This window comes from Mytilus galloprovincialis, chromosome 2 (assembly GCF_965363235.1).
Source record: "Mytilus galloprovincialis chromosome 2, xbMytGall1.hap1.1, whole genome shotgun sequence".
NCBI classification, from domain to species: Eukaryota; Metazoa; Mollusca; class Bivalvia; order Mytilida; family Mytilidae; genus Mytilus; species Mytilus galloprovincialis.
Genome location: NC_134839.1, coordinates 99354045 through 99370970, shown reverse-complemented (window position 1 = coordinate 99370970; position 16926 = coordinate 99354045). Strand labels below are relative to the sequence as shown.

The 16926-nt window shown below is 32.1% G+C and overlaps 1 protein-coding gene across 1 annotated transcript; it reads left to right on the top strand.

Annotated features, from left to right (window-relative positions):
* The first annotated feature begins 448 nt into the window (after positions 1 to 448).
* On the top strand, positions 449 to 14440 carry LOC143065095 (excitatory amino acid transporter 1-like). Its single transcript, XM_076238441.1, has 7 exons — positions 449 to 486; positions 3737 to 3896; positions 4768 to 4954; positions 7744 to 7977; positions 11124 to 11318; positions 12157 to 12291; positions 14201 to 14440. Exons 2-7 carry the CDS (start codon positions 3845 to 3847, stop codon positions 14379 to 14381), a joined length of 984 nt encoding a protein of 327 aa, XP_076094556.1. The 5' UTR covers positions 449 to 486; positions 3737 to 3844; the 3' UTR covers positions 14382 to 14440.
* The last annotated feature ends 2486 nt before the right edge of the window (positions 14441 to 16926 follow it).

Sequence of the window (16926 nt, the reverse complement as noted above, 5' to 3'; positions counted from 1 at the left end):
CATTTGCATTCCGGGGTGTTTTAAAGCCTGCTATCCAGTTTGTGTTTTTTTTTCTAATTAATTAAGGCCATTTGGGGACATTAAGTAACGAAGATTAGCTTTATTGGGTCTCTGTTTGAAAGTTGTCTTATTATCAATCATAACACATCTTCTTATTTTTTTTATGTTTAAGGTTCCGACATGACATAACGTAAACTAAAATAAACGAAAAACCACTGAACTTCAGGATCTTAAACAACTTGGACATGTACTTAGTTTGCAAAGCTAAATCCTCGACTGTGACCCTGTATATTATATTAACAATGATCTCATAATTTGTTCATAACAAATGTCTAAAACATAAACTGATAGCTATATATTTTGCTTTATTTGATTCATTATATAATACCTAAGAATTGAATTTTAAATCTCGTATTAATGATCATGTTTTTACTTTATTTCAGAAATATGTTTCCTGACAACTTGATTGTGTCCTGTTTTACTGGTGTATGTATTTGTATTCATAAGATCTTTGTACAATAATATGAGAGTATTTTTGGTTCGTGGAAGATTGTTTCCTCTTGTACCTACAATTACTATTTAGTTAAGTTTTGTGAACTGCGTTTTGTCTTTTTGGCGGTGTTCATTTTTAGCTCACCTGGCCCAAAGGGCCAAGTGAGCTTTTCTCAGCACTTGGCGTCCGTCGTCCGTCGTCCGTCGTCCGTCGTCTGTCGTCCGTCGTCCGTCGTCGTCTGGCGTCGTTAACTTTTACAAAAATCTTCTCCTCTGAAACTACTGGGCCAAATTTAACCAAACTTGGCCACAATCATCATTGGGGTATCTAGTTTAAAAAATGTGTCTGGTGACCCGGTCAACCAACCAAGATGGCCGCCATGGCTAAAAATAGAACATAGGGGTAAAATGCAGTTTTTTGGCTTATAACTCAAAAACCAAAGCATTTAGAGCAAATCTGACATGGGGGTAAAATTGTTCATCAGGTCAAGATCTATCTGCCCTGAAATTTTCAGATGAATCGGACAACCCGTTGTTGGGTTGCTGCCCCTGAATTGGTAATTTTAAGGAAATTTTACTGTTTTTGGTTATTATCTTGAATATTATTATAGATAGAGATAAACTGTAAACAGCAATAATGTTCAGCAAAGTAAGATTTACAAATAAGTCAACCTGACCCAAATGGTCAGTTGACCCCTTTAGGAGTTATTGCCCTTTATAGTCAATTTTTAACCATTTTTCGTAAATCTTAGTTATCTTTTAGAAAAATCTTCTCCTCTGAAACTACTGGGCCAAATTTAACCAAACTTGGCCATAATCATCATTGGGGTATGTAGTTTAAAAAATGTGTCCGGTGACCCGGCCAACCAACCAAGATGGCCGCCATGGCTAAAAATAGAATATGGGGGTAAAATCCAGTTTTTGGCTTATAACTCAAAAACCAAAGCATAAAGAGCAAATCTGACAGGAAGTAAAATTGTTGATCAGGTCACGATCTATCTGCCCTGGAATTTTCAGATAAATCGGATATTCGGTTGTTAGGTTGCTGCCCCTGAATTGGTAATTTTAAGGACATTTTGCTGTTTTTGGTTATTATCTTGAATATTATTATAGATAGAGATAAATTGTAAACAGCAATAATGTACAGCAAAGTAAGACCTAAAAAGAAGTCAACATGACCAAAATGGTCAATTGACCCCTAAGGAGTTATTGCCCTTTATATAGTCAATTTTTAACAATTTTCTTAAAATTTGAAGATTTTCAATTACATTTTCCACAGAAAGTACTGTTATAGATAGAGATAATTGTAAGCAGCAAGAATGTTTAGTAAAGTAAGATCTAAAAACACATCACCATCACCAAAACACAATTTTGTCAAGAATCCATCTGTGTCCATTGTTTAATATTCACATAGACCAAGGTGAGCGACACAGGCTCTTTAGAGCCTCTAATTTAATATAGTTACCATTGTCTGTTTACAGTCGACGTTTGATTGCCCCATGGTTATATCAAACTCTTCTTGTTTGAACACTTTGCTTCAAACAATTGTAATAAGTATATATTGGCACTACACCCAATACTAGTGAATGTCTGCAAAATTTGTTTAATTTGTTTAATACAACAGTAAAAAGATTCCTAGAAGGTTTGAAAGACTTAAAATTCGAAAAATATATGCATATATATCAAGATGTGACGAAAATCTCTTTTCATCGCAACTAGTAAAAAAATCAATGCAAGGCGGTAACAGAACATGACGAGTTTGTATTAACTAATTCAAGTTCAATTTCATACAACTTTACTGAATTTCGTTTTTAAAGTCAAATATTGATTTGGTTAATCAATCATTCTTTTTTGATGATTTCCCTTGATACACAGTTCAATGGAAACAAAGACACTGCTGTCAGATACTTCGAATCTAATCTAAATGTTAGTTTTACTTTACGTTGTTTTTTCGTGAGAAGAATATACACTAATTGGAACAACCAAACGCGTATGAAATTGAAATAAAAAAATCGTAATGAATATAAAACCAATATATGACATTTTGTGTTTAAATGATAATTGAAGACTTTTTTCAGTGTATTAACATCAAACCACAGTGAAGCTTATATTTAATTTGTTTATATATTGCTAAAAGATGTAAACATTTAATAACATAATAAATATGGTCATCTACACTTTTCCGATCTGGCAGTAAACATTTTCTGTTGGGGATATATACATCAACTCTTCGAAGGGTCCGTATGTGGCTAGTTATCAGTAGTTCGGTATTGTTTTACGGGTATTAATTGATTACAAATTTTCAAATTATATTTAATCAATATCGCACTCACGCAAAGATCTTATTCCTTCTCCTGATTTGGCTATACTTTATGTCTGTTTTGGTTTGACCAGTTTTTCAACGTCCGTACAAGTTGAGATTTTTAAATATTTAAGCATCCAGCTTCGCTAAAGAAGCACAAATTGTTGAAAAAAACATCTGATGCAGCAATGCAAATACCGTTAATACCATCACATCCACTTTTGCATTTATTGATATTATTATGCATAAAAGAATTAGATTACAAATCTATTTCAAAAGTAAAATACCGAACTCCAAGAAATTTTAAAGTCCCTTATCAATAGGCAAAATCAAATGCCCCAAAACATCAAATGAATGGAAAACAACTGTCATATTTCTAACTTGGTACATACATTACCATATGCAGAACATGGTGGACTAAACCTGATTTTATAGCTAGCTAAACCTCTCACTTGTATGATAGTCACATATTGTTCAATTATATTCCATAATATAGAATAGAATGCTATTCTTAGCCATATCGTAGGCAACAGAGGTAATAATGTTACCTTTTTTTGTCTGTCATTCTGTCATTCCTTCCTCCCTTCCGTCCGTCTTTCTGTTTAACTTCTAAAATATAAACGCGACCAATAATACGTCTCTTTATGAGGCTTTGATACATTAGTGTAATGCACAGTTTATACTTTGTTTGTAGTGTTCTGATTTTCTGTCTTTAATACCACCAATATGCATTTAAAGATAGAATTTGATTGCAGATATATTCATCTGCATACAAACCCCAGTACATATTGTTTCTATAACCGTTTTTCTCAATACAAATATTTAGGAAGTTATAGTTAGTGGTAGTCTCTAAATAAATAAGTTCAGTTAATTTAAATTCACAAAACAACATGCAAAATTTTAATACAACGTTTAATGATATCAACATTTATTTTATTGCAGTACAGAACAAGTCTTGCGCCAGAAAACCAGACAAAGACGGTAATCTATTCGACAAATGACACAAATTTTGTTGACAACTTAGCCAACATATCTAAATATACAGACAATATGGAAACTCTTGTTCTCAACTTTACAAATGGCAGCACCATAGTTAAAAAAGGTAACAGAATGTCATCATGTAAAGCTTTGTAACTTGTCACTATTTTGAAGTTTCTTCAATCAATATCTTTTGATTGTGGTTCTATTTACCTGTACGAAATGTCACGCCTGTAAATGACATAAAAACCAGGCATATAAATCATACTTTATCCTTGCGTCACTCCAGAGTTTACGCAATGCATGTCCAGGCGTCAACCAGGCCCAACAAGGTGGAAACCAATCATAACAGAGACTGAAACCTTCAGCTGGCGTAAAATTAGTCGTAATATGCAAATGAGTACGCCTGATCATTAAATATACCAGGCGTATTATCCTTATATAAGTAACATATAGCTGAGAGGTGATAGAGTAGATTGTACCCCGAGAAAACATTGTCAACCGCGGCGAAGCTAAAAGAGGAAGGAGATTTCAGTCATCTCAACATATTTATCCTTTCGGAGCACCTGATCTCACTCCTGGTTTTTAGTGGAGTTAGTGTTGTTATTTATAACTGTTGATGTAAATGTCCTTTGGTTTTGTGAGTCTTTGTTTACTCCTCGGTTTTGATTGTTATTAACTAATAACGGCACAAATTAACAGAACTTCATAAAAAATATCTCCTTATAGAAAAACAAAATGCAAATGTCAACAACATAAATAATGCATCAAAATGAACAGAGCGTAAATATAAAGGTCATCATTTGCCATTCTTTCGTCAATTTCCTAGGTCATATGTGCTTATAGTTTTTTCGGAAACGCATCAGATCTATGTGATTATTTGGACTATTCCAAGGTTTAAGAAAATGTTTACTTAAATAATACTAAAAGACTGATTACATTAAAACATCTGAAATGTATTTTCTATACTATTTTTTTTTAATTTTCTATTTCAGTTGTAACAACCACAATTGATAGTCCTGTTTCCGGAGAGACTGGACAAATTAATATCCTAGGATTAGTAGTATTCTCCGTGTTGATTGGTGTCGTTTTAGGTCGGATGGGACACAAAGCCAAACCTATCGTTGATTTCTGCACCTGCTTGACAGATGCATCAATGAACCTTTTCGTCGTTTTTATATGGTTTGTATCAAATTAAATATTATATGGTTTGTATTGAATTAAATGTGTATCAATTACCACAAAACATGAAAATGTAGAACTTTTATTACGGAGAGTGCATTTTTTGGCCACGAGCATCACTGAAGAGACATGTATTGTCGAAATGCGCCTCTGGTGCAGGAAAATAAGTACCGTTAATGTTATTCTTCCATAAAAATACTATGATTAAAATAGGAGGATTTCTCTCGTCCATTAGTTAGACCGATTTAAGTGGTACAGTTTATGATACATTGTCTGAATGAGGACTTAAACATTAAGACCGATTTAAGAGTGGTAGAGTTTATGATACATTGTCTGAATGGGAATGTAAACATTTGTTGATAGCGTAACAAGCTTTCTGTAGGTAAAAGAATCTCTGAAACAGTTTTCTTGGAATGGTTATAACGCAATATCTTTATCAATAGATAGAAAATAACTACAAAACGATCGGAGAGCAACTTTGCTGAAAATGAGGCACACATTTCCTCACAAATTGTTTCTTCTTCTTGTGTTTTGTTTTCTTTAATCACTTTTCCACAATATTTGTTTTATGATGCATACGTGTTATATTCTGTTCAAAGGTAATAAGTTTCATAACTGATCACTGATGTCAGACGTTAGAATAACATATAATTACAAGCTGCACTACAAAAGTACAGACGTTTTTGTAGTGGTGAAGTTTCTATTAAACCATTTATGTCATAGACATGAAGACTCACACCTATTTAGATTGAAAATTCTCTTGGGAAAGTATTCTATATTTCGTACAGCTTTTCCATTAATTCAATTTGAACCTTAATTCCGTTGACAAAAGACATTAGCTGTCTTCGATTTGCATGAGTTAACGAGGTGATCTGAAATACACTACTGACTATGTACATGGCGGTTTTCAGAAGTTAATATTCATGATGTAGATCTTAACGATGTATGGAATGAAATTATTGTTGATAACTGCTGTTGGATTGGCTATATTGATGGTATTGTACCAGTAGTAAAATATTATGATGCTGAATGTTCTAATGTTCATGAAGTAGTGGCTAAGATATTTTGTAGTACAGTGTAACCTGCCTAATCCGACACTTAAGTATTCCAACATCCTGATTTAACCGACACATTTTCATGGTTCTAAAATATGCCTATTCTTGCAAAAAAAAAAAAAAAACCTGAGTATTCCGACACCCTGCTTAATCCGATATTTTTTTAATAGTTCCCCAGTGTGTTGGATTAGGCAAGTTCCACTGTAATTAATGTGGTTATTAAGACGACGTTGACTGCTTTAAAGGAGGACAAACTCGAGTAGCTAGTTGTGTTAATTCTATTTGTTTAGAGTGGTGGTTTCAGTCTACTTGCGGGGCCTCGGTGGCCGAGTGGTCTAAGTTGTTACTACTGTTATCACTATCCAGTCAACACTGGTTGTCAGTTCGAATCCCGCTCGTGCGGGTGCACTCGACTCCAATCTTAATTGACTAGAAATGTCAGTTTTCCTATCAAAGGTCGGTAGTTTTCTCCGGGCACTCCGGCTTCCTCCACCAATATAAACTCGCCGCCACGAAATAGCCTAAATGCGGTGCTTAAAAGTGGCGTTAAAACACCAAAAACCAATCAATCTACCTAGTGAAGTTGTGTTCGAACTGATTGAAATTTTTACTTTGTAGTTGGTCAAAGTGCATTTGAGCTTGTACAGTCGGGAGTAATTATGCTCACCATAAATACCAGGATTCAAATTCATAATTTGCGCCCGACGCGCGTTTCGTCTACAAAAGACTCATCAGTGACGCTCGAATCAATAAAAGTTAAAAAGACCAAAAAAAGTACGAAGTCGAAGAGCATTGAGGAACAAAAATTCCCGAAGTTTTCCAAATACAGATAAGGTAATCTATTGTTGATGCGGAATAATTGTGACCATATCGATGATAACTGAACATATCAATGATAATTCATTTCAACACAGAATAAGTAAAGTTGGTATAGTTGTTGCTATTTGTGCGTTAGGTGATCATTTTAATAGAATAGAAATTATAGCAGATTGTGTTTTTTTATGGTAAAAGTGTTCACCAACTTCTATAAACTCCAATTAAATTTACATTTATTATACGTAATTGACGTTGCGTTTTCTACATAAGGAATTGCCTGTACCAAGTCAGGTATATGACAGTTGTTTTCCATTGTTAGCTTTTGATTTTGCTATTTTGTACAGGACTTTCCGTCTTTAACTTCCCCTGGATTTCGGTATCTTTTATGATTTTTTTTAATAGTATTAGTCTATGAATTGATTTATGCATTTCGTATACCTGTCATTTTTTTAATGGCCTGATTTGATGTGCCAATGTTTCTTTTGATAATATCAAATGACATACTATGAAATACACGGTGAAAGGTACCACAGATTTAAAAAAACAGAATGCTTCATCGGAGAAAACAGTAATCTACACGTTTTCTTGGAAAACACTTTATCTATGGAGTCACGTTATTTTCGGCATTGAAACTAGTAATTAGATAATTATTATGTAAATTGATCGTGAAAATTATGGGAAACATGTGTCTTACAAAATTATTTAATGATACGTTTTTCTTCCGAAAGCAAGTACAGCGTAAAGGATACATAAATCTAATTAATTGTATATGCACTAATGAGAAAATGCAATAATATAGATAAAAAAAGTGTGTATACAATACAATATTATATATACTCTTCGACATCTTGATATTTGCTTCATATTTTTAAAAAATGTGATTTCTTACACAAAGCATAATGAGTATTGCATTTTCAGGTATTCTCCAATTGGAATAGCGTTTTTGATTGCTGGAAAGATAGTTGCAATGGAAGATTTCGGCATCCTTCTTACACAGGTGGGATTATATTTCCTGACTGTGTTGATAGGCCTATTGATACACGGAACACTTATACTTCCTGCTTTATTTTTTGTATGTACACGGAGAAATCCTTACAAATTCATTTACGGCATTCTACAAGCAATGGCAACTGCATTTGGAACATCAAGCAGGTAATTCTATTCAATAGCCCAGTTAAGCTTGCAGCAGTTTCAATTGAGATGTTTTCTGTTTATGTGCAATTATATATATTGTGTAGAAAAATAGAAATGATGAACTGCCGAATAACTACATTATATTTTAATTGTATTTTCAAAAAAGACCAATAATTGTTTTCCTTTTCGATTCCGGGTCTCATCAATATCATGTCTGATGGTACCCTTTACTATTTAAAAATATTCTTCGTAAATTAAGGTTACGTGCAAGTACTTGAGAATTAAAGCTTCCTATTGTATAAAGAAGATAATGATATTGATGGGTTTTGAATGTTGCCTGTGCTACTGTGTACGCTCTGTAGGTGAATCGATTATACTTATGACTATCAATATTAAAGCCTGGGATAAAAAGTTCAAACAACGAAGGCAAGAATGCGAAGAGAGATTTAGTAGGATAATGTTTCGACTAAAGTAAAAGTAATCGGGTTTAAAAAAAAATAATTCCAACACAATAACGATGGTTAAAAATAGACATGTTTGCATGGTTATAATAAAAAAAGAAGATTATATGTATTTTTGATAGAGGTAATTAATTGACCTATTTAGTATCATAGTTATAGGAAACCTCATCTCTGAAGCTCAAATCAGAACGAGACTTCAATCTAATAAGGATTAAAATGTTGTTTCTTAATTTTGAATTGAGGACGAAATCTATAAGTATAAGTTAAATAATGTGTAGCAATCTGCATGATCATCCTTTTCAGCGAAATATGATGTCTCCATTCATCAAAGACTAACATGGTAAAAACAGTACTTGATATGTTTACAAATTGTATTGCAACCACGGTCTCAAGTCGTTCGAATGTAGACCAGTCATTTATAATAGAACAAGCGGTTATATGAAACAAATCGAAGTGGCCGCATCCGGTGTCTTGTTTTCAAATTAGATTCTTGAACTCACAAAATATACTACGATTTTTAGACGGGAATTAAATTTTGTCATTTCGTCTCGTATGAAGAACCGATGTTTTATATGTAATCAAGTGCATAGTGAAGAGGCTAAAGTAGGCAAAAAAAAAAAAAAACAAATAAATTAAGTATTTTTTAGGTATTAAAGACTTTTATGTGTTAATTATATAATTACAATTAAGTAAGTTTTGCCTCAATAGTGATATGAGATTACTACAAATATGCATACTGCGGATTCATTGATATTCGTTGGATATTCGTTGGATACCAATTTTCGTAGATTTCGAGGTTGCAGGTTAACCAAGAATTCAAATTTTCAACGAATTTCAAATATAACATTGGCTTATAAACAGACTTTCGCTAAACCACGAAATTAAATACCACGTCGTGTTGCTCATGTTTTAACAAATCCGGTAAAAAGTCTAATTCTGTAGGTCACATTCATGAAAGGGAAGGGGATTGTAGTTACGACGTAAGGAACATATCCGAAATCATTTGTGAAACGGTTAGTCCATAACGGTCAACCAACTCGTGATGGCGTCCGTGAAATTTACGAAGGGATGATTTCAACTTCACCATATGGAACTCTTGGTTTAATAGCTTCCTTGTGAGCAGCAACCTTTATCAAGAAAATCATGATAGGAAATGCAAGCACAGGAATATCGTATCAATTAAAAAGTTATCAGATTGACAGGACCAAATATCAAATAATTTATGGTAATTTTCACAGGTGATTGAAAACACAAACAGTTTTTTTTTGTATTGCTATGAGTTACAATTTATGACAAAAATAAGGAAAGACCCATCGAAACAACATCTGATAAACAAATTTAATAATACTTTTAGATATTTGGATGATATTTTGGCTCTCAATAATGACGACTTCAGTATGTATATTAAAAAAATTTATCCTGTTGAACTTACTTTAAATAAAGCTAATACTAACAATGACCACTGCCCTTTCCTCGATCTTGATATCTATATCACTAACGGAAAGCTGAATACTACAATTTATGATAAAAGGTATGATTTTTCATTTCCTATCGTTAATTATTCATTTTTAGATGGTGACGTTCCCTTGTCACCATCTTACGGTGTTTATTTATCTCAACTTGTACGGTTCGCTCGTGTATGTAACAATGTTTTAGATTTTAACGAGAGAAATTTATGTATTACTGAAAAATTATTACACCAGGGTTTTCGATATCACAAACTAGTCAAAACATTTACTAAATTTTATCATCGGTATAAGGACATCATTCGTAAATATAGCTCAACATGCAGACTTCTTATACGTTCAGGTATTTCACATCCAATTTTTTTATGGAAATATTCTTTATAAAGCACAAAGGTGTCAGTATTCACCTCAAAAACTAACAAAACCTTTGAATAGACTTATTAAGAAGGGATATAGTTACGATACTGTTGTCAGGTCATTAAAGATTGTATATTTTGGCGTTAATATTGATTCACTTATAGGGTCTTTGCATCGGAACTAAACACATTTATTCAAAAACCAGTTGTTGGCATGACACGGGTTATGTTCTTCTCATATATGTTATGATGGTATGATACTAAACCCCTCACGGGAAGGATTGTGCCTGATGTTCATATGATGAAATCATAATCTTTTAGTCAATTTAATTGAAGTCTGGAGCTGGCATGTCAGTTAACTGCTAGTAGTCTGTTGTTATTTATGTATTATTGTCATTTTGTTTATTTTCTTTGGTGACATCAGACTCGGACTTCTCTTGAACTGAATTTTAATGTGCGTATTGTTATGCGTTTACTTTTCTACATTGGCTAGAAGTATAGGGGGAGGGTTGAGATCTCACAAACATGTTTAACCCCGCCGCATTTTTGCGCCTGTCCCAAGTCAGGAGCCTCTGACCTTTGTTAGTCTTGTATTATTTTAATTTTAGTTTCTTGTGTACAATTTGGAAATTAGTATGGCGTTCATTATCACTGAACTAGTATATATTTGTTTAGGGGCCAGCTGAAGGACGCCTCCGGGTGCGGGAATTTCTCGCTACATTGAAGACCTGTTGGTGACCTTCTGCTGTTGGTTTTTTTCTATGGTCGGGTTGTTGTCTCTTTGGCACATTCCCCATTTCCATTCTCAATTTTATTCAATATATTATAATCATAATATTCTAACTTTCTTCACAAAATACATAGAAACATTCTCATTTCAGTTCTGCAACAATGCCAGTTACCCTCCATTGCTTAGAACATAACAATGGAGTCGACCCTCGTGTGGCTGGTTTTGTTATTCCCGTTGGCGCAACAATTAACATGGATGGAACTGCTCTATATGAAGCTGTTGCTGCGCTTTTTATCGCACAAGTCAATAATGCAGCCCTCAGCTTTGGACAAATAGTCACAATCAGGTTAGTCTTTTTTAATGATGATTGAAGGTAACAGTAGTATATCACTATTCAATAGCCATGAATCAATTGAGAGAAAACAAATCCGGGTTACAAATTAAAACCGAGAGAAACACATCAACTATTAGAGGAAAACATAGGATCAACAGGAACAATGATGACATATGGTTACAACATATATCATTTTTCAATATTACAAGTAAATAGTTATTTTTACAATTTACAAATGTACTTTTAATGTAATTTTTGATTTTGTGTTTAAAATATCTATTTTCATATTTACTTTTAAAGTCAGGCACTGAATAACATAATGTTTTGTCATGTTTGTTGTTTACCAAACACATTAATAAAAATCAAATATTAGATTGTCGTTCTTTAGTAACAAACAAAGGACATTAGATAATGGCAAGTTGCGAATTAAGGATGTCTGCTTGTCATGTTTTGGAATTTTTGTCAGATTTTTGGAATCCTCTAGTTTTATCGATTTGATTGCCTTAAAAAAATATCCCCATGAACCCCCATTTTTCTTTTTATAAATCTTTTACATGTATAATTATAAGTCATTTGTTAAAGTCTTATAAAATTTTATCTATTTTTTAATAGTATTTGAGAACTTTAACTGGTCAATGATAAAGCTATGAAAAGTCAAGAGAGAACATTTTCCCACCAAAATTCCAATGGCTAATATCTCGAAAACAAGCACATTGACCCTTATATTTTTTTTGCTTTTTTGATTCATCAATTTATTACCTATCAATACATACATACTAGTTTTATGAAAATTTATTTTGAAACTGAGCAGCGAACATCCTTAAACATGATTTAATTTCGTATGTTTCAGCATCACCGCTACTGCAGCATCAATAGGTGCTGCTGGTGTACCACAGGCTGGCTTAGTTACAATGGTAATTGTCCTAGCAGCAGTTGGATTACCAACAGAGGATATTACATTGATACTAGTTGTTGATTGGTTTTTGTAAGTATTTTATGCAAATAAACTTTTCTAACCAATATGATAATATATATACACTGATATTAACAATCGTACATTACATGATTCCTTATAACCATCGAACATATTTGTGTTTCTCTGATTGTAGGTACATATAAAAAAAACAATGAAATAGAAACCAGCTTTGCTATACATTTTGCATAAAACAATGAACCCTAAACACGTTGCACACGATATCAATTGTATAAAACAACGAATTTACCAGATTTCAAATCTGATATAATACTTTGAATCTTCAACTTAATTAAGTCTATCGACCTGGATTTTATCGATGAGTCTAAAAGGAACATCACGCAACAGAAAAGGTGCATGTCATCGTAATTAAACAAGGGCACTAAATATTGCATTAGATAACAATGGTATTACCTTTCTACATTTAATTATTGACATTTTGAAAGGTAAAGTATGTCTTGGAATCCCAATTTAATTAAACAGAATAGTCTTCGATCTAAATTATAAATCAGACGGAATGCCTTTTTGGACTGAACATTGTAAAACACTCTCCTAAAAAGTTTTCTGCCATGTTGTTGTAAACAATGCGTAAACTAAGACTATGAATGCAAAAGAAAATTATACAAAAGGGTGTTTAATATCATATTTGTGTCAGGGGAAAAAGGTTTAGAAGTGGAAAATAACAATCGAGATTTGTACAGTTCCAAAACATATTAAACAATTCATTCATTTAATTGTGAATTAGATAGGAAATAACAATTAAAAACCAACAAAGAGAAGGTCATTCTATCGTTAAGTGAACATGTTTTCAGTGTGAGATTCTTATATCCATTTCCACAGAATGCAGTGGGTCTATATATATTCATTTCGTTTAAAAAGAAATATCTTATCACAGTTATAATTTCACAGAAAGAGTATATGCTGTTGATTTTGGAGGAAAGAGATAAATATGTATTTATGTTCTACCTCGCTATGCTCGTCCGAACATAAATTATTTCTCATTCTATATAAAGAAACAACAAAGACTAATATGGCAGGAGGTACACACCAAACAGTTTTAATATAACATTTTTTCAAAATACATGTATACCGTGCGATCGAATATTAAAGTCCATACATCATGCGTCATTATATTATCTATATAATCATCTCAACTGTGCTCATACTAATATCTACAAAATAAAATACAAAGAAATAGGATTTATACAAAGCATAATATTACAATCTAAATGTAGTAAAGTTGTCGAACCAGTTTGGTGTGTGAAATCTCGATGAAAGGAAAAGAGCGCGTAAAACAGTATATAAAGTCCGAAAACCGAATTACTCAGTATTCCGCGACAGAAATAGGACGAAATCTCAAAACGAAAAGAAATATAAATTGATTCTGCAGTGTGCTTTTGGAATAATATAATTAAAACTATAACTATATCTTGTACCTAAGTTAAAAAAGTGATGCATACTGTGCAAGCACAATCACCAACTGATATGCACTCAAAGTTCGTTTTAATGTTTTATAGAATTTAGGGAAAAGGAGACAAAACGCTCAAAAACTCCTTAATTATCTGCGAATGTTCTGAACAGTACTAAATGTACCGCGATGGAAAAGTCAGAAATTTACTGAAACACTGAACACGACTTGCAAGTAATAATTTATTACTCAGACTTTTCAGATGATGATATAATAAAAAGTACCGTCTCAGACTTAAATTCAATCACTGGTGCTAGCAACATTTAAGAGGAATAATACAGAGCGATTGCTGGTATAAATCTGACATAAATTTGATAACAATCGATCACGAATTGTATTTTTGATAGCACTTACAAGACTGAAAAAACGGAAGCACGGTATTGCCATGTCTTTAGTACCGCATAAATGTAAATATGCTATTTTGATAATGAAATTACTGTCTTTCTTTAACAGGGATCGTTTCCGAACAATGACAAACGTGACTGGTGACAGCCTAGGAGCTGGAATTGTTTATTACTTGTCAAAGAACGAACTACCTCCTCTACACACAGAAGAACAGGAATACGAAATGCATGTTACTTCTAACAAGAGAAAAAGTGTCCCAAATGGTACCGATGCAATGACAGCTGTTTAAGGCAACGAATTCGTTAATATTCAACTAAGTATTTATTTTATTTGAAAATATAATAAGATATAACAATAAGTCATTTAATCGTTCATATTGCATACAAAGCAATGAAGTGATTAGTAAAATAATAAAAAGTATACGAAGTTCAGAGTTAATTATAATAACTTTATCTATTTATATCAATGAAGAAGACATGATAGTTATAGAAAAAAAAATTGTCCAACGTTTGTGTCGTATTATTTTTTAATTATTATTGATAAGTGTGTATAATTCTTTAGTCGTATAACTTTTGAACTTCAGTCGTTATACCTAACAACTATTTTGTATTTACTTTCTATGATTAACTACATACACCAACTTATGGAACGATAAAAAATAGACGGAACTATCTTTGACTGTTAATACACATAACTTATATGCAAAGTAAGAAAAGCTATACATGCTTTCTACATGTATCAATCGTTATTTGATAGAAGATCATCTAATCAAAATAGTTTTGTATCAAAACAATTATATGTATCATAAAGAGGTAGAGGTACTATATTTTTGTTGACTGTTGTTTGTCTTTTCGTCCTTTTTTGTCACGGCGTTTTCAGATTGGCACCGGCCTGTGTGTTTGAATATCTCTTTGGTATCTTCCAACTCTCTTATCAAAGTCACATGCATTAATGCCCAATCGATGACATAAGAATGTGACTATAGCAAATGATTTCACTCAGCAAGCAACCTGTTCAAGTAATCTAGTAAACAGAACAGTAGAAACGTATATTGAGTTAAAACAGTATATTTAGTACAAGAATAGTATAAAATGAATTGCATTAGCTAGAACGTGTCTATCCTAGGTGAGAATAATTGGTAAAAGATCGAAACCTCATTTTAAATTGTTGATCTAAATTAACCGTTCTCTGGAACATTATGATGTAAAACGATAAATCAATTAAGCACTGCATGACAAACTACAAATAAGATGACTTAAGAAAACATATAATATTGAAAGGATCGTAATATCTGTTTTATTTACTTGAATGGGAATTACACGAAGATTTGCATAAGATTATTTGAAGTTACGTAAATATCATCTCTTTAAACGTACTTACCATAATCGATTCATGCAAACTAGGTTGTATTGTATGGTTTTTGTTTACATTTAGGGTTTGGGCCAGGCTTTAAAAGGGCATTGACTGTCAAATAATTCATGTTTAGCGATTTGACTCACATTCGGCTGTTTGACTTATATCATACTAAAACGTTTATTCATTTTATGAAAAGTCTAAAATAAACAATTTACAAGGCATTGACTCGATAATACGAATGATCGTTGCGGTCTATACGCCATCTAATTAACTATTGAGTTGACCCCGAAGACAGATGACACATAAGCGATATCAACAAAAATTTTGATATAAATAGATAACGAACTCGTACAATTAGATTTTTCTCTGCTAAATTTTATATTATAGGTTTAAAATATGTGTTAATAATCGTTTTTACCTCGTATATCGTAGTTTGTACCCCTTACACCATTTGTTTAATTACCTCAATTAATTTAGCTGCTCATATATGTAGTTGTAAAACACATACATTTTACTACAGAATACCACTGACACTTATCCTTCTATCCTTGATATTTCTAATATACGTTAGCGATAAGTATACATACTATGAAATATTAAAGCATAGTCAAGTGATTTTAAACTTGCTCAGAAACTGAATGTAAGCATGTTTTGCATTATTTCTTAAATGAAGTTATGTTGTGTGTTATCAAAAACATGGTAGTTTTGAACTATACATTATGATGCTTTTTGTTTATACATTTTTACGAATTAATTGTCTTGTATTTGCTGGATGAGTTTTTTTTTTAAATAAGGTAAATGTTATAGTGGTAAAACAATGTAGAACAATTTAAAACTTTGGTAAGAGTACTAAGTGTTATTAATAAGATGTGCGCATACATGTAGACACAAGAGTTATATTTCAAAAGTGTCTTTTTAAAGATTGTGACGTTTTGAATTTACTTCACTTAAATAAATGACACAGATCTTTTTGTTGTAACATGCAATAAAATAAATTGATATGTAAAGCACGTATATTGTAACACTGAAATGTTGTACATAATAATACACTTCAGACAATAATTTAAAATGTCTCTCTTGAAAATACGATTAAATATTCAATATTGCAGAAATTTGTTTATGATTTATAATCAATATTTTAATATAAGCATATCAATTGCAGAAATTTGTTTATGATTTATAATCCATATCTAAATATAAGCATATCAATTGCAGAAATTTGTTTATGATTTATAATCAATATCTTAATATAAGCATATCAATTGCTGAAATAGCTCTCTTATATCTTGTAATGATTGAACATAACACATATTGTGTATTACATATGTATCGTTGTTGTTACATTGTGTTAGAAATGTCGTCCCATCCATTATAACCTTAGACATATCAGTGACAAGGAATATGCATAATAAGTAAATGTGTACTGGATTTGTAAGATTTACAAATAAATACTTGAATGTTTCTCGCTTGTTCTTAAT

What these genes read in the sequence shown, in the direction of transcription:
- LOC143065095 (XM_076238441.1), top strand. Translation starts at nt 3,845, where the DNA reads ATGGAAACTCTTGTTCTCAACTTTACAAATGGCAGCACCATAGTTAAA. An exon ending in GGACAAATAGTCACAATCAG is followed by an intron (nt 11,319 to 12,156) that starts GTTAGTCTTTTT and finishes CGTATGTTTCAG; the next exon opens with CATCACCGCTACTGCAGCAT. An exon ending in CTAGTTGTTGATTGGTTTTT is followed by an intron (nt 12,292 to 14,200) that starts GTAAGTATTTTA and finishes TTTCTTTAACAG; the next exon opens with GGATCGTTTCCGAACAATGA.